Source organism: Rhinoderma darwinii, chromosome 5 (assembly GCF_050947455.1).
Source record: "Rhinoderma darwinii isolate aRhiDar2 chromosome 5, aRhiDar2.hap1, whole genome shotgun sequence".
Taxonomy (NCBI): domain Eukaryota; kingdom Metazoa; phylum Chordata; class Amphibia; order Anura; family Rhinodermatidae; genus Rhinoderma; species Rhinoderma darwinii.
Genome location: NC_134691.1, coordinates 300,774,027 through 300,792,326, shown reverse-complemented (window position 1 = coordinate 300,792,326; position 18,300 = coordinate 300,774,027). Strand labels below are relative to the sequence as shown.

The window sequence follows — 18,300 nt, the reverse complement described above, 5'->3', positions numbered from 1 at the left end:
AACCTAATATGCGTCCTAGTAGTTACAGTTCAGTATCTGTACGCTCCGGTCTAAACTTTTTGCAAGAAACACTATACATAAACACAAATATTCATGAGAGAGAAATTAAAGGAGACCAGCCAGAAACAAGGACATTTAAAAAAACATAAAAAATGTGAAAACCGTTTTATAATATCTGGCTTCTACGTTGAGTTATGATCGCTTGAAATCACAGGCCCAAAGCCTGGGAAGAGATTCTGATGACAACATTTCCAATTCTGATTTCTGTCAGGTGCTGCCTTGCCATGGAGACCTTGTGTGAATCCAAATGGTCAAATACATTGATGTCTCCGCAAATATAGACATAAGTGCCAGAAAGTAGGGAGTAGACATTGTTGTATTAGGTCATTTGAAGCCACATAAGGTTTTCATTTCCTATGGCAAATTCGGTATGTTTTTTTCAGAAAATCTGCAGAATGTGAACGGATTCTCTCAGTATTTAGGCGCTAGAGGTCGAATTTGCACCCATTAAACGACACCCCCCCCCCCCCAAAGTTCCTTGGCACCATGTGTGACTGGTAAAAATAGCAGGTAGTGCCTTTCATGGGCAGTTTAGTAGCTGAATGCGCTCTCAATAGCTCGCCACTATTGGGGTATCTGATACAAATTTCATGTTCTCAGCCTTAGGAACAAATGCCCTTTTAAACATTGTAACAGACAAATGATTCATCAGTCCAAGATCAATTATTCACACTAGAATAGTAAGGTGCAAGCAGATATGCAACAAGTTTGTATGAAGGTCACATTGCTGTTTGATGGATTTCCAAACATAGACTTTAATGTGTTACATATAAACCCAGCTTTCTGGCAGCTTCTGATATTCTGGGATTTTTCTTCTGAGGGAACGGATAGTAGACCAGTTTCTCTGTAGGAGAAGTCGGCTTAGAGGTTGGAAATGGGTACTGACTCCATGATGCAGGAATCGGGTTCTTGAGGGACGATTTCCTGTGGTAATTACTGCTAGAGTGGTGATCACCATCCAATTCTTTCATTTCCATTATCTTAGTATTGGGGGCTGGGACATTTATTGGCTGACTTTCTGAATTTAACAGCCGTTCAAACAACACAGTTTTGTTAATGTCTCTCTCATGCCCTTGGGTCTGTGTTCCAGGGGCTGGGTGACTACTCAGCTGCACCATACGGTGAATGTTCAGATGTGCGTGCCAAGTGCCATTTCTGTCCTCCAGATAGTTCTTGTCCGATAATGCTAGAGTGACTTCTTTAACAGGGATCTGGTCCTTAAATGCCTTATGTTTCCTAACTCTCTTATTGACTTGGACGGTGTTCACATCTGGTTCTCTTAACATCAAATCATTTTCACCTGTAAACAAAGTATAGATTCAGTTAAAATAAATGTAATTATTTGTTTTGTGTTTTTAGTTTTCAAGATTACTGGCTATTTACAACCACGTTTTGGCTCTATGTTTAGAGTATGCGTCATACGCTAATCGTGCCCATAGGGCTCTATTAGCCAAACAGAGCCCAAAAGAGTAAAAACTTTTAACGTGGAAGCCTATGGCTTATATATGCCACTGTATAGCATTTCTTGCAGGCATATGTTTAACGTATACGTCATGGGCTTTTCAATAACCATTCATAACGTAAACGTTAAACAAATGCCAATATGGTCTATGGTGAGAGATGCCAGAGGATATAATGGCATCCATTTAACGTATACGTCAGGGCATCTGTCACAGCCTACATTTACATATACATTGGGAGCGTTTCTCAGCATGTAAATCAAATGTAGGACATAAAACGTGGTGTGCGCAGAGCCTAAAGAATAACCAGTATGGAAGCAAAGTCACTTTTGTCTTTTAGTAGTTTCCACTGGAAATCAGATGATTTTGTTATTGGTTGACCTGTCTAGTTGCTACCCAAGCCTTACTCCATAGTCAAATTAGTGCTAACAGTGTTAGGGACAACACCTATTGACAAGGGGGATGCTGACGCCCAGTTGTCAATTTGTTCATACATTACCAGGAGGAATAATAGAGGAACGGCACAATGCACAGAAGGATGCTCCAGAATTATTTTAAGGGAAATACAAACATTTACTAAAGCAGACATGTCAGGAGAGCTGGCAGGTATTTTATAATATTAAATTCCGCAGAGAAAATCATGTTTAATATTTAACCTATGTTAAAACAATTCATCCTCCTTTTTCTTAGTATCAATCAAAGGGTTCATTAAAGACTATTTACGAAGCCTCCTTGTCACATACAGATTTCTATGAAGTATCCTTGTACTGTACACGTGGCATTGAGTTCTGTGTTTTGGAGCGAGTCCAGTGTCTAGGTAAAACATGTCTCTAGGTCCTGTACAGGATCAGTGCACTGCGGATCACAATGACCAGGGAATGAAACGGCAGAAAAACACTTGCACCAACTATAGAACTGCATCGGAGCATGCACTTTAAGGGATACTAATCTGTTTTAATTCCATGTAGATGTAAGGGAAGGTACATCAAAGCCTGGGAAAGCCAAAGCTGAAATTGACTCATTCGAGTCAGAACAGGTCCAGCAAGTTTCTATTGCACGCCCTATTCCAATTCGAAGTGATAAAATCAATAATACATTTCCTCCAATGTCATTAAAAATATAAAGACACAGGGGAGATTTATTAATACTGGCACACCGTGTCTCCACCAGTCTCTACCCTATTGCAACGTGAGCCAGATCTATCCACAGGGCGAACGCCCACTTGATGAATCTGGCTTGGGCTATAAAGAACGCCGGATTTGGATCTTGAGTTGTTCTCCACCACTTTTCTAAGTAGAAAAGGGAATTAAAAGGTTAATAAAAGCTCCGCCTAATTTTCCCAACACATTTGTTGGAAAAGCCACAATTTCCAATGTATTACATACAGACATTCATTTGAAAAATCCTATTTAAAAAGAAAAGCCAAATTCAATGCTCCTTGTATCGGACATTTCCAGGGACAAGTGCTTTAAATAAGGGACAACAGACAAACACTGAATGCACTTATTTAATACACACTTGACACACTATAGTTCATTCCATCTTGTACTGAAATATGGTTTTGTAAGACAATTAGAATTTCAACAACAGCATATAGCAAACATGAGATATGAAATAAACATAGGGTAATGGATCAGGGCCAGCCTTAGATCAGATGGAGCACTCTGTGGGATGTTTTTTTTCTGTTAGCATACCTATCCACACCATGTATTGCTCAAATAATACCTCCATACAATGCCCATATAACAATGCTATACGGTAATAGCATAAATGCCCAAATTATAATATTATAGTGTCTAAATATTAGTGCCGTAACATTAACCAAATAATAGTACAGATCCTTTATACAGTCCCAGTGCTTACTTTTTTTTGTATGGGCAACAATATGCTGCCATTAAGCCAATGTCATGACTAAGGCCATGTTCAGACGTGGCAGAAATTTTCTGCTGCAAATGTTGGTGCAGATTCGGGGCAATTACGCTACGAATCTGCAGCAACATTTGCATATTTGACAGGTAATTCAGACGTTGCGGATATCACAGCGGACTTGCCACAGATTTCAGTTTTTTGCATTGCAAGGGCTGAAAAACGCAGTGAAATTCCGCAGCTTCCCTGCAACATAATGAGCGTGCTGCGGAGGGAAAATTCTGCACCGCAGCCTAAATTCCGCACAGTTATTTTCCGCAACATCTGAACTAAGTTTCCTAAAAATGTATAGAAACAAATGTAAAAAATGGCTGCTGCAGAATTCCACTGCCGACTGTCCACAGCGGAATTCGACAAAATTACGCCATGTCTGAATGTGCCCTATATGATTGCCTAAAAAGCTGGACGCGTGAAATAAAGGACTCCTCTCTACCCAGGACTTGTGCTATTCTTGGGTACATACACTTGTGACTTCTGGATTCTTTTACTAGGGGCCGATGATCGGGCGAGCGAACGCTTGTTCCCAATCATTGGCCCGTGTAAACATGGCAGCAATAAACCAGCGCTCGTTTGCTGGCTGATCACATCTTTTATGCCGCCATAAAAATAGTAGTTTTTCGGCAGCATACTTCCTCATGAGAACAATATGCAAACTGAATGGGGATGAACGATCTGATAGTATTAATAATCGTTGTCCCCATCTATCGATCCTTACTCCATGTAAATGGATCAAACGTGCGCAGATTGACTTGCTGTTGTTGTCGTCGATGACTTCTCGTTGGTGGGCAGATTTTCCCATGTAAAATTACCTAGTGCAGATTTGATGCAGATTTTGCTTGTATTTCAGGAATGGAACATAAACAGAAGAAATCTATGAAGGGAGGGCTTAAAGTGTCTCTTCTCCTGGATCTAATTGAGGTTTGCGCTTATTAAATGCATGCCAAATCTGCATCAAATGTGAACAAGTAATGGAATCAAAGGATGCTGGAGGAGTTCTTGATACAGGGTTGTTTTGGGCCTGTTAAAGTGATTTTCCAGTTTAGAAAACTTATTTTCATATACCCTATTAAGAAATTCTGAGTTAATAAAGGGGGGGTGGTCTGTTCAGGATCCTCATCTCTTGACCTTAGTGCGGTTATAAAGAGTGTCTCCTGTTCTATTGAACCGGTCCTGTCCTGCATTATGCATACAACCCATTGACTTGAATAGGCACTGTGTAATGCCTAATTTCCCCTGTGGTGGTGCTGCAGGGAAATTGAACACTTCCCGGTTTACCTACAGATTACAGCTGGTCCCTTGGTCCCATTGGAAGCACAGGTTGTGATTAGCTTATTGTTCAGCCAACCTTCTTACAAGTAGAGATTGTCCAAACGTACAACCGCTTTAAGTTGGGAGATGTAGAAAGGTTACCACTCCACTTTACCACGTCATGAGCTCTTGAGGGATGAGCTTCTGTTTAGTTCTTGGTTGAAATTTTCCCTGAATATAATAAAAATCTGACAGCTAGAAGTAGAGGATTCTTTGATAAATATAAAGTTTGATGAATAGAGCAATGGCACAAAATAAAAATGATGGTAAAAGTTATGGCATCGTCAATGTATTGACTTTAATTGCTGGTCACTTTATTGGTACCAACAATTGGATCACTTTTTGAACACTAATATTTTGGTGCCCTGATTGCCCCTTTAAAGAGGCTCTGTCACCAGATTTTGCAACCCCTATCTGCTATTGCAGCAGATAGGCGCTGCAATGTAGATTACAGTAACGTTTTTATTTTTAAAAAACGAGCATTTTTGGCCAAGTTATGACCATTTTTGTAGTTATGCAAATGAGGCTTGCAAAAGTCCAAGTGGGTGTGTTTAAAAGTAAAAGTCCAAGTGGGCGTGTATTATGTGCGTACATCGGGGCGTTTTTAATACTTTTACTAGCTGGGCGCTCTGAAGAGAAGTATCATCCACTTCTCTTCAGAACGCCCAGCTTCTGGCAGTGCAGATCTGTGACATCACTCACAGGTCCTGCATCGTGTCGGCCACATCGGCACCAGAGGCTTCAGTTGATTCTGCAGCAGCATCGGCGTTAGCAGGTAAGTAGCTACATCGACTTACCTGCTAACGCCGATGCTGCTGCAGAATCAACTGAAGCCTCTGGTGCCGATGTGGCCGACACGATGCAGGACCTGTGAGTGACGTCACAGCGTGATCTGGCAGAAGCTGGGCGTTCTGAAGAGAAGTGGATGATACTTCTCTTCAGAGCGCCCAGCTAGTAAAAGTATTAAAAACGCCCCGATGTACGCACATAATACACGCCCACTTGGACTTTTACTTTTAAACACACCCACTTGGACTTTTGCAAGCCTCATTTGCATAACTACAAAAATGGTCATAACTTGGCCAAAAATGCTCGTTTTTTAAAAATAAAAACGTTACTGTAATCTACATTGCAGCGCCGATCTGCTGCAATAGCAGATAGGGGTTGCAAAATCTGGTGACAGAGCCTCTTTAAAAGACATATACAGAGTTTATATTTCTAGTTGTGATTATTTGTATAAGATAAGACACTTCTGAAAGATAGGGTGCTGTGTAAAATTAGGTTGTCTTGAGACAGATTATACTGAGAGATGTCTGATATGGCTAAAGTCTCTCAGTTGTGTTGAACACGTTGCCAAAACAAACATACAAGCTTATGAGCACGGCCAGTTCCAGAGTTACAGTGAGATAAACTCAATAATGGAGCATTATATAAAAAAATAAAAAATAAAATTCTTAGAGGATCAGTTACATTATTTGTCCATAGAGCATTATGACAGTGTAAACATCACATGATTTGTAGTCAGAGCTAAAAGCCTTATTACATCACTAATGGTTTCACGAGAGGTTTACACATTACTCAACAAACCCACTTTTTTTTTTTCTCTTTTTGATCAATCAGACATGTCTATAGACATACGAAGGTCTATTGTATCGCAGTTTTTCCAAGAGTATACGCTAATATAAAACTAATCCTAACTGTATTTATCTAAGTCTATGTTCACATTGCTTCAGACATACGCCGAACATATGCATAGATTTATATTAATCTGATGTATGCCAAAAGCGTGTCCTTTTGGCATATGTGTGGATTGTACGCATTGGCATTTTTTTACTGTATTAAAAAGTGTGGTTAGCTATGCTTTTGAATACAAAGACATTAAATATAGTATAATCCTAAAAAGCTGCACAAAAATGGATTACAATATTATGTTATTTCAGTCAGTAGAAACATTTTAATCTGTGTTCACACCGTAGTTTTTTTTTTACATTTTTAAGCCAAAACCAGGAATGGATCCAAAGGATTGGCTACTACAATAAGGATAAGCTTGGGATCTATTATCTGAAACATATACAAAATGCAACTGTGTATAAACATACAGACATACTAAATATTTGATTTCTTAAGTGCAGTTTTTTCTCTTATACCAAATTCCAATGTAAATCTGGTGCATTTTAAGGATAAGACATGTGAAATGTCAACACGCTATCCCAAGCCAGTTGCCTAATGTGTCCAGATCCTGAATGGGAGGAGTTTAGAGATTCTTTACTAAAGTGTAAAAGTAGGTCACCAACCTTACAATTAGCTTTTAAGTGTAATTATAAGCTTATGTTTACTTTGACCATTAACCCTTGTGACATGGAACTGACCTTTTTCTTTCCTTGACCTTTTGTTTGTGACAAACAAAAACATTTCCTTTGAGACCCTTTTTGATTAATAACAATTCTATAATGTTTTTTTTATACTTTTTTATTTCTAGGTTAGTGATATTCATATACTTGAGTGGTGAAAGGAAATACTCGGTATGCAGTTGCTACGTTTAAACAAATTTTCTGCACAGAAATTGACCTGCGGTGCAGATTTTTAAATCCATAGCATGTCAGTTTCTGGTTTTGTTGTGGACTTTCCCTATTGAATTCAATGGGGAAGAAGAAATCACTAGCAAATCCTATTGTTGCGGATTTGGTTTTGGATTACCTGTGTATTCGCAGCAAAATCTGAAAGTCCAGAGAAGTTTTAAAATATTTTTTTTTTTTATAGATTTAAAAAAAACAAAAAACAACATTATGCTCTTCTTGTTTGTTCCCCCGCCAGTATCTGTACACGCAGTCTGGTGTACAGAAATCGGAGGATCGGCAAACTTTGCCAGGGGAGGTGAGTATGTTGGGTTTTTGGGGTTTTCGTTTTTTTACACTCGACTGTTTTCTACAGGGAAATCCACATCAATATCTACTCGATTTGGTGCACATTTGCCGCTTCAGATTTTCCTGTGGACTTGCTGTGGCTATTTTCCAGAGCAATTCCGCTACGTTGTGAACTTAAAAACGTACCTCTTATAATAACTATTAAACCAATTAAAAGAAATACATTATACATGCCTTACAAATACTGCTTCTGTCCACTACAACGGGTATTGTGCATCTATACCACTCCTGTTTCTCCATGCGCGCAGACAGGATGGTGATGTCCATAGTGACGACAAGTCAGGTGACTGTGGCAGCCAATCACTGGCCATAGCAGTGATGTGACGTCCATAGTAATGTCACCACTGGGACTGGAGCAGGATGGGTAAGGTAAATATATTGCACAGTTTGTTATTTTTCATTCGAAAAGCCTGGAGAATCCCTTTAAAGCAGTGATCCCCAACCACCGGGCCGCAGACCCATACTAGGCTGTGGATCATTTGGTACCGAGCTGCGGCATCTGGTATCCCCCCTGGTGGCCGCAGGGAATGCCAGGCGAAAAAACGCACACCAAATTGTGGTGCAGTTTTTCGCCTGGAATGTCTGCTGCAGAAAACTGCTGAGCATTCAGGGCAGCCTTCTGGGAATACGTTTTATCCCAGGAGACCGCTGCAGCCTGTGATTGGCTGCAGCGGTCACATGGGATGAATCTTTATCCCAGGAGGCTGCCCTGAAGGAAGAAACACAGACTTCTGAGTGAGTAAGATTTTTTTTTTCTGAGTTGCGTTTTTTCGGCGGAATCGCTGAGATTCCGCCGCAATAAATGCAACAACTTCTATTTGTTGTTGGTTTTACTTCCCCATTGAATTCAATGGGGAAAACCCACAACAAATAAGCAGCGTTTACGCAAATACAATTGACATGCTGCGGAATAAAATTCTGCACCGCGTTTTTTCCACTCACCCACTGCTTTATCTCATCCACTTTGCTGCTACTGTATTATGCTGTGGATTATGTATTATGCTGTCAAATTCCGTTGCGGAAAATCCACAGTATTTACGCAACATGTGAATTGACCCTAAGCCCCAATAAAAACCAAAACCCTGTTGGTCCATGAGAAAATGTTCTTGCATGCAACAGGTTCTTGGTAAAAAAAAAGAAGGTTGGGGACCGCTGCTTTAAAGGGTTCCATGAAGTGCTTACACCCAAATATACACGCCACAATCTCTGTAAAAGCCTTTCCCCTTTAAAAGTCCCTAAAGAGGATTAAGTTTATCATTTTAGATGGAAACTTGCTAAAGAGAGACCTCCTTAAAGAGACTCTGTCACCACATTATAAGTGCCCTATCTCCTACATAAGGAGAGGAGAGCTATAATGTATGTGACAGCAGTGCTTTTTATTTAGAAAAACGATCTATTTTTACCACGTTATTAGCGATTTTAGCTTTATGCTAATTACTTTCTTAATGTCCAACTGGGTGTGTTTTTACTTTAGACCAAGTGGGCATTGTACAGAGGAGTGTATGACGCTGACCAATCAGCGACCAATCAGCGTCATACACTTCTCTCCATTAATTTCCTCAGCGCATAGGGATCCTGCTAGAACAGTATGTGCTGTCTTATACTGACACATTAACTTTACTGAAGTGTTTAGACAGTGACTAGACATTCCTTCCAGCCAGGACGGGATGTCTATTCACAATCACGACACTTCGGTAACGTTTCTGTGGTACTTACAGCAGAGCAAGCGTAATCTCGCGAGATCACGATGTAAATGACAGGTTACAGTGAGATTACGCTGTAAGTACCACAGAAACGTTAACGAAGTGCAGGGATTGTGAATAGACATTTTGTCCTGGCTGGAAGGAATGTCTATTCACTGTCTAAACACTTCAGTAACGTTAATGTGTCAGTATAAGACAGCATATAGCGAACAACGCAGTGTCACTATGCGCTGACTAAATGAATGGAGAGAAGTGCATGACGCTGATTTGTCACTGATTGGTCAGCGTCATACACTCCTCTGTACAACGCCCACTTGGTCTAAAGTAAAAACACGCCCAGTTGGGCATTAACCCCTTCCCGCACCTTGGCGTAACTGTACGTCCAGATAAGCAGTAACTTCGCGCACCTGGGCGTACAGTTACGTCCGCGCTTTAAAAGTTAACCGCCGCGCGGCGCTACACCGCAGCGGCGGTTAACTGTGCAGGGTGTCAGCCCTGCTCTCCCCGTTGCCGATCAGCGGCCTGTCGCCGCTGAAATCGGCAATTAACCCCTTCGATGCGGTGGTCGATTGCGATCACCACATCGAAGAGGTTTACAGCGGATCGGCAGCCCCCCACATGTATTTGCGGGGGCTGGCGATCCTTATCATGGCAACCAGAGGCCAGACAATGACCTCCGGGTTGCCATGTACGGAAGCCTCGGAGGATCAGCCTCCGGCCGTTCCTCCTCTGCTTCCTGTCAGTGTGACAGTTACGTCACAATGACAGTTGGAGTACATTACACTACGTGTGTAGTGTAATGTGTTCCAGCAGCGATCAGAGCTGCAAGTCTAAGTGTCCCCTAGTGGGACAAGTAAAAAAAGATAATAAAAATGTTTTGAAAAAGTGTAAAAATCAAAGTTAGAAGTGACATAAACAAAGAATGCTTTTTTTCCTATAATAAGACTTTTATTATAGGAAAAAAATTAACACGTTAAAAAAAGTACACATATTTGGTAACGACCCCAACTATAAAACTGTAATATTATTTTTCCTGCACGGTGAACACCGCGAAAAAAATAAACGAAAAACAGTGCCCGAATCACAATTTTTTGGTTACCAACCCTCCCAAAATATACAATAAAAAGTGATCAAAAAGTCGCATGTACGCCAAAATGGTACCAATACAAACTACATCCCGTCCCGTAAAAAACAAGCCCTTACACCGCTTTTTTGACTGAAAAATAAAAACGTTATGGCTCTAAGAATCTGGTGACACAAAAATAAATTTATTTTATAAATAAGTGATTTTATTGCACAAACGCTGCAAAACATAAAAAAATTATATACATATGGTATCGCCGTAATCGTATCGACCCGCAGAATAAAGTATAATGGTCATTTATAGCCCAGGGTGAAGGCCATAAAAAAAACAAATAAAAAACATTGTCAGAATTGATGGTTTTTGGTCACCTTGCTTGCCAAAAAATGGAATAAAACGTGATCCAAAAAATTTCTGGTACCCCAAAATGGTACCAATGAAAACTACAGATTGTCCCGCAAAGAATAAACCCTCACACGGCTCCGGTGGAGAAAAAATAAAACCGTTCTGGCTCTCAGAATATGGCGATGCAAAATGTGCAGAGTGTTCCAAAAGCAGATAAGATCGGGCGCCATTTATCAGTGCGACACCGGCCACATATCTGCGGATTATTATTTATTTACTGCATTATTATACCCTCTTATTATACCCTGATGTACCCCGCACAGATAACATGTACCCTGATGTACCCCGCACAGATAACATGTACCCTGATGTACCCCGCACAGATAACATATGCCCCCACATTATAAACTGAAACACCAGTAAAACCCCAAACAGAACAACTACCAAGCAAACTCTGTGCCCCAAAAGCCAAATGGCGTCCCTCCCTTCTGAGCCCTGCAGCGTGCCTAAGCACCAATTTACGTCCACAGATATGGCATCGCCATACCCGGGAGAACCCGGTTAATATTTTGAGTTATTTGTCTTCAGTGGCACAAACTGGGCATAACATATAGTGCACTAAAATGGCATATGAGTGGAAAATTTTAATTTTCACTCCGCACCATGCGCTGCGCATTAACCTCTGCGCGCACCACAACATAGCATGTCTTAGTGTGGGGGGTGATGTATGGAGCGTCTCAGGTGATAAATAAAGAATTTAGAACGGCAAAATCACTGTTTTTTTGGTCACCTTGGCTCTACCTAAAAATGTAATAAAAAGTGCTCAAAAAGTTGTATGTACCAAAAAGTTGCACCAATAAAAACGACCGCTCGTCCCTCAATAAATAAGCCCTCATACCGCTCTATTTACTGAAAAATAAAAAAGTTGTGGCTCTTGGAACGCGGGGAGGAAAAAACTAAGAAGGAAAAGAAAAAAATGGATCACTCCAGAAAGGGTTAATTACTTTCTAATGAAAAACCATTTATGACCACACGTGGGGTATTGCCGTACTCAGGAGAAATTGCTTTACAAATGTTGGGCAGCTTTTACCCCCTTTATCCTTTGTGAAATTGAAAAAAATGCAACATTTTAGTGGAAGAAATGTCGATATTCATTTTCACGGCCTAATTCTAATAAATCCTGCAAAAGACTTGTGGGGTCTAAATGCCCACTATATTCCTAGATAGATTCTTTTAAGTGGTGTAATTTCCACTTTTGGGGGGTTTCCCCTGTTTTGGCCTCTCAGGGGCTTTGCAAATGCGACATGGCACCCAAAAACCATTTCAGCTAAATTTGAGCTCCAAAAGCCAAATAGCGCTCCTTCCCTTCTAAGCCTTGCTGTGGGTCCAAACAGCAGTTTATTACTACATATGGCATATTTCCGTAATCGGGAGAAATTGTTTTACAAATGTTGGGGTGCTTTTTCTCCTTTATTCCTTGTAAAAATTAAAAATGGCTACCTTTTTTCAGAAAAAAAGTCGATTTTTACCTTTACAGAATCATTCCAATGAATTCAGCAAAACAACCGTGGGGTCAAAATGCTAACTTTACCCCTAGAAAAATTCCTTGAGGGGTGTAGTTTCCAAAATGGGGTCACTTTCCGGCGGTTTCCACTATTTTGTTCCCTCCAGTGCATTTCAAACGCGACATGGCACTGAAAACCATTCCAGCAAAATCAGAATTTCAAAATTCAAATGGTGCTCCTTTCCTTCTGAGTCCTGCTGTGGGTCCAAACAGCAGTTTATTACCACATATGGGGTATTGCTATAATCAGGAGAAATTGCTTTACATATGTTGGGGTGTTTTTTCTCTTTTATACCTTGAAAAAATTAAAAATTTCTACGTTTTTTCAGAAAAAAGTAGATTTTCATCTTCACAAACTAATTCAAATAAATTTAGCAAAAAAACTGTGGGTTCAAAATGCTAACTATACCCCTAGATAAATTCCCTGAGGGGTGTAGTTTCCAAAATGAGGTCACTTTTGGGGGTCTTTATTGTTTTGGCCCCACAAGACCTCTTCAAACCTGACATGGTACCTAAAATATATGCTAAAAAAAGAAGGCCCCAAAATCCACTAGGTGCTCCTTTGCTTCTGAGGCCTGTGTTTCAGTCCATGACCGAACTAGGGCCACATGTGGGGTATTTTTAAAAACTGCAGAATCTGGGCAATAAATAATAAGTTACATTTTTTGGGAAAAACCTTCTGTGGTATAGAAAAAAATGTATTACAAATGAATTTTGTATAAAAAAAATGAAATTTCTAACTTTCACCTCTACTTTGCTTTAATTCCTGTGAAACGCCTAAAGGGTTAATACACTTTCTGAATGCTGTTTTGAATACTTTGAGGGGTGCAGTTTTCAAAATGGGGTGATTTATGGGGACTTTCTAATATATAAGACTCTCAAAGCCACTTCAGAACTGAACTTGTCCTTGTAAAAATCGCCTTTTGAAATTTTCTTGAAAATATGAGAAATCGCTGCTAAAGTTCTAAGCCTTGTAACGTCCTAGAAAAATAAAATAATGTTCAAAAAACGATGCCAAACTAAAGTAGACATGTGGGGGATGGTAACTAGTAACTATTTTGTGTGGTATTACTATCGGTTTTACAAGCAGATACATTTAAATTTAGAAAAATGCTAATTTTTTAAATTTTTCTCAAAATTTTGGTGTTTTTCACAATTAAATACTGAATCTATCGGGCAAATTTTGCCAGTAACATAAAGTCCAATGTGTCACGAGAAAACAATCTCAGAATCGCTTGGATAGGTAAAAGCATTCCGGAGTTATTACCACATAAAGTGACACATGTCAGATTTTAAAAATCGGCTTCGTCCTGAAGGCCAAAACAGGCTCAGTCCTGAAGGGGTTAAGAAAGTAATTAGCATAAATCTAAAATCGCTCCTAACGTGGTAAAAATAGATAGTTTTCCTAAATAAAAAGCACTGCTGTCACATACATTATAGCGCCCATCTCCTTATGTGGGAGATACGGCACTTATAATGTGGTGACAGAGCCTCTTTAAATAGATAATCAATGAGGTCCCAAAAATCAAAGAAAGAGATGCTTGAGCCCTCTTGGACAGAAGCGATGAGATGACTCATATGTTGCCCTGCCCCTTAGACAGGAACTGCATCTCACAGCATTAGTTTGCAATCAATTTGGGCCCATTATTGGCCCTTTAAGGGGGGGGGGGGGGGTTCGCTGTAATGGGTGTACATGAAATTACTAGATTATATATTTGTTCAATTTATTACTGCATCTTTTATACACGCTAATTTAATGTGTTCTGTCCTAGTCATACATTTAGTTTCATAGGTGACAATCCAACTCTTACCCCACTCATATCAAACATCGTTTACTTGCCAGATATTATGTTTATTTTATTATGTGTTGAAGGTTATATAGTTATAAGAAATGTGAAAATAGTTCCAAGATGAAGCTCATGTTGTTTAGCACAGCTGCAGGTGTTCAGTTGCATACTTCATGTCTGATATGTCTTTATTGATATTTATGTATGCCCACCCATGTATAACTTATAGAGCTATCAAAATGATTTGTCTCGCTTTACAAAGGATTGAAGGTAAATCTTCTATATTATCTTATAGTTGCTATCTCATGAAGTAAAGTTATGAGCTATTCGCCGCAGGTCCGGCTTTAGAAACCCCAGGTGATCAGCTGTTATTGCCGAGGAAGCTGCAACTACTGCAGGGGAAATGTAGTATTACATGTCACCCATCCAAATAAATTGCCAACCATGTAATACATGGACGAGCTGGGTTTGCCAGCACGAGAGCTGATTTATTCTAGAGACTCTCTACTTTAGCTCATAGAGTGGAGTCCTGAGTGTGTGTGTGTGTGTGGGGGGGGTGGGGTGGACCCCTTCTATGACTTTCATATAGCCTAATGGGGCATATGGTAAGGGGTTGCGTGGTGAGACAACCCCTTTATATTCAATTATTATGTTACACAAAATAGTTTACAGACAAATTTAGCTCTGCTACATCTGTACCAACCTGGACATGCAGTAAGTGAACACATACTGTATAACGATGCCAATCCTGTCTAGATTTGCACTTAGTGACCAATTTATGGAAGAAATATTACCAAGTACGATCAATTGGAGTGCACAATTCAACTAACTTTATTTATATGGGTTATAGAACCTCTTTACAGAATAAGGGGGTACATATTTAATTTCACATTTGTTCTTGACACTTTATGTGCAGGCTGGAGATCTTCTCGGTGACATACAAGTAAGATATACAATGAAGTGCACAGGTAACATCTGTATATTAGTCAGTCTTTACACCTTTTGTACCTCTTACTTCTCACACATCTACAACAATACAGTTTATTTGGCAGATCTATCATTTATAACTTACCACCCCACGTACCTGATTTGAAAACAATGATATGTGTCTGTAACTTTTGCTTTATGCCATTGTACTGCTCTTCGAGACGGTGAATATCCATTTTGCTTAGTTTCCTGGTTCCGTCAGCAGGATCCTTGTCAGTATGAGTCACTGATAATATCTCACTCATATATTTATACGCCTTTACCATTTGTACCCACAAGGAGAACTGCTCCAAGCAGTCGTAGCACCGAGCCATCTCTCTGTCACCCTTTATTACAGTACAGTGAAGTTCAAAAGCAGCCGCCAATTAAGATTGCAAACTAAAATGATAGTTGCTGCCTGCTCACTGCCTGGAACACTAGGTCTTTTCTACTGGTGGATGATAATTTGCTACACGTATTTCAGGTTGTCCTGGATGTCTTGGTTCAAAGTAAATGATAAGTACTGCACACAGAGATTATTGACTTAAGGTAGAACAGAATTTAAAGCCAAGAGAAAGTAATGGGATGTACTGCAGCCAGTAGGGAAAACACACCGTTTATAAAGAAGAATTAAGATAAACTAAAACGACAGCAAGAACATTACTATGTATACACAAAGTATATCAGAAAGTTACATAACTTTTGATTACGCCATAAATAAGATTTAGGCTGTGTTCACATCTGCGTTGGAGGCTCCATTAGGAGCCTCCGTCGCAGATTCCGTAAAACATGTCGGAAAAATAGTCCAGTAAAATGACGTACAACTTGATGTAAACCTGACAGAACCCATTAAAGTCAATGGGGTACATAAGCGCCCTTGGGGTTTGTCATTAAAGAGGCTCTGTCACCAGATTTTGCAAGCCCTATCTGCTATTGCAGCAGATAGGCGCTGCAATGTAGATTACAGTAACGTTTTTATTTTTAAAAAACGAGCATTTTTGGCTAAGTTATGACCATTTTTGTAGTTATGCAAATGAGGCTTGCAAAAGTCCAAGTGGGTGTGTTTAAAAGTAAAAGTCCAAGTGGGCGTGTATTATGTGCGTACATCGGGGCGTTTTTAATACTTTTACTAGCTGGGCGCTCTGAAGAGAAGTATCATCCACTTCTCTTCAGAACGCCCAGCTTCTGACAGTGCAGATCTGTGACGTCACTCACAGGTCCTGCATCGAGTCGGCACCAGAGGCTACAGTTGATTCTGCAGCAGCATCGGCGTTTTCAGGTAAGATCGACTTACCTGCAAACGCCGATGCTGCTGCAGAATCAACTGTAGCCTCTGGTGCCGATGTGGCCGACACGATGCAGGACCTGTGAGTGACGTCACAGATCTGCACTGCCAGAAGCTGGGCGTTCTGAAGAGAAGTGGATGATACTTCTCTTCAGAGCGCCCAGCTAGTAAAAGTATTAAAAACGCCCCGATGTACGCACATAATACACGCCCACTTGGACTTTTACTTTTAAACACACCCACTTGGACTTTTGCAAGCCTCATTTGCATAACTACAAAAATGGTCATAACTTGGCCAAAAATGCTCGTTTTTAAAAAATAAAAACGTTACTGTAATCTACATTGCAGCGCCGATCTGCTGCAATAGCAGATAGGGGTTGCAAAATCTGGTGACAGAGCCTCTTTAAGTTAGTGCACAGGTGAACATTGCTTTATTCAATAAAACCCCTTTAAGTTGAGTGATTTGAGTTATTTATCAGTCAAAGCAATTAGACTGGAACACAATAGATTTATTACAGAACTTTGCAATAGTACACAAGTCATAGTTGTATCTGGGTTGTTGACTCTAAAACTCGGAAACCATCTATTCTATGGTCCCATGACACCCACAGCCACCTGTGTAGACTAAGGGAGAACTCCATGCCCTCACCCGATGTACAGAAGAGATAATCACAGTGCCTGTCCTGGTAGTGAGGGGTTATTTTAATAAAAATGTGGACATTTCTATGCAGATGAAACTTGATCTACCATAAAATTTAAATAAAGTTTCTATGTGTTAAAACTGGTTATTATATGGCATGTAGTTATATAGTAGATGCAATAAATGTATCTAAACAGCAGAGATGGTTTATTAGAAAATGGGGCTCTGGGCAACAAGCAAAGAAAGGCCCCCTGCTTGTCATTTTTAGGCATTTGTTCTCGTAAGTTCAGCCCACATAATACTGCCATAAAGTGCCAAGATATAGAGTGCCCAAATCATAAGCAGTATCCAAATAATGCCCCTTTGAATAGCCCACATAATACTGCCATACAGTTCCCACTTAATAGAGCAATTCACCTCCAAAATAATACCACCATACGCCACTAAATAGTACTGGGTGGTTTTAGTTTGCTCCTGGGAATTCCTGTTCTCGGGGGGCCACCTAGTAAATAGCCAGTTTGCCAACCGCTAAAACCAGTGCATAAAAATAATTTGTTTCCTACTAATAGGAACCATTACTATTTGTGAATGTCCCCTTACAATGCAATAGATTGGTTGTGTAAATTTATTGCATTGCATTGTTTTTCCTACAGTTTATATCGATAGAACTGCATAAGATCCTATGATTTATGTTATTTACATATTTTTAAAGTGTGCCTATCATTACAAAACAAAATCCCAATCACTTCTTAGATGGATGTAGATATATTTTAAATGTAGTACATCCAGAAATATCGGGTCTTTTTATATTCCTGTATGTAAATGTGCAATTCCTCTCTCCTTATGTGCTGAGTGGGCAGGCTACTCTAAGTGTAATGTGAGAGCTGTGCTGTGGGCTCTGAGCCAATCAGAAATCTACTCCATGCTGTTCTCCTCTCACAACATGCAACTCCTCACACACACTGAGGAAAAGAGACTGCAGCTGCATCCCCCTCCTCCTGTCTTATATTTACTGTATTACTGCAGACAGGTTTTTAAGGGACTGAGCAGATTTATGAAAATTTACAGAGAACCTTCAGGTGAAAAAGGGAAACTACAAGCTTCTGGAAGGTGAAAAAGATGACACTTTTCCCTAAGATAAAATACAAAGTTTTTGTAACTTCTGTAAATAATTGTATTTACTAATATGATAGGAATGATTTACTAATTCCTGACCCATGCAGAAAATGTATGTCATGGGTGGCTGTTAGT

General features: G+C 39.9%; 2 protein-coding genes across 5 annotated transcripts in view; one reads left to right on the top strand and one right to left on the bottom strand.

The window, feature by feature from the left end:
* The window catches only part of XYLB (xylulokinase), a 205,515-nt gene that overhangs the window by 31,940 nt on the left and 155,275 nt on the right, over positions 1-18,300 (top strand). The window contains exon 1 of one of the 4 annotated variants that reach the window (XM_075827350.1): positions 15,109-15,126. The exons of the other annotated variants lie outside the window; for them this stretch is intronic. The gene's annotated coding sequence lies outside the window, so the exon portion shown is untranslated. Of the gene's footprint in view, positions 1-15,108; positions 15,127-18,300 lie in introns of those variants that run through there. 4 annotated transcript variants of the gene reach the window in all.
* C5H9orf152 (chromosome 5 C9orf152 homolog) lies at positions 791-15,582 on the bottom strand. The gene is made up of 2 exons (XM_075827353.1): positions 15,243-15,582; positions 791-1,360 (listed from the first exon to the last, which is right to left on the bottom strand). The coding sequence occupies exons 1-2, from the start codon at positions 15,457-15,459 to the stop codon at positions 816-818; spliced, it is 762 nt and encodes a 253-aa protein (XP_075683468.1). The 5' UTR covers positions 15,460-15,582; the 3' UTR covers positions 791-815.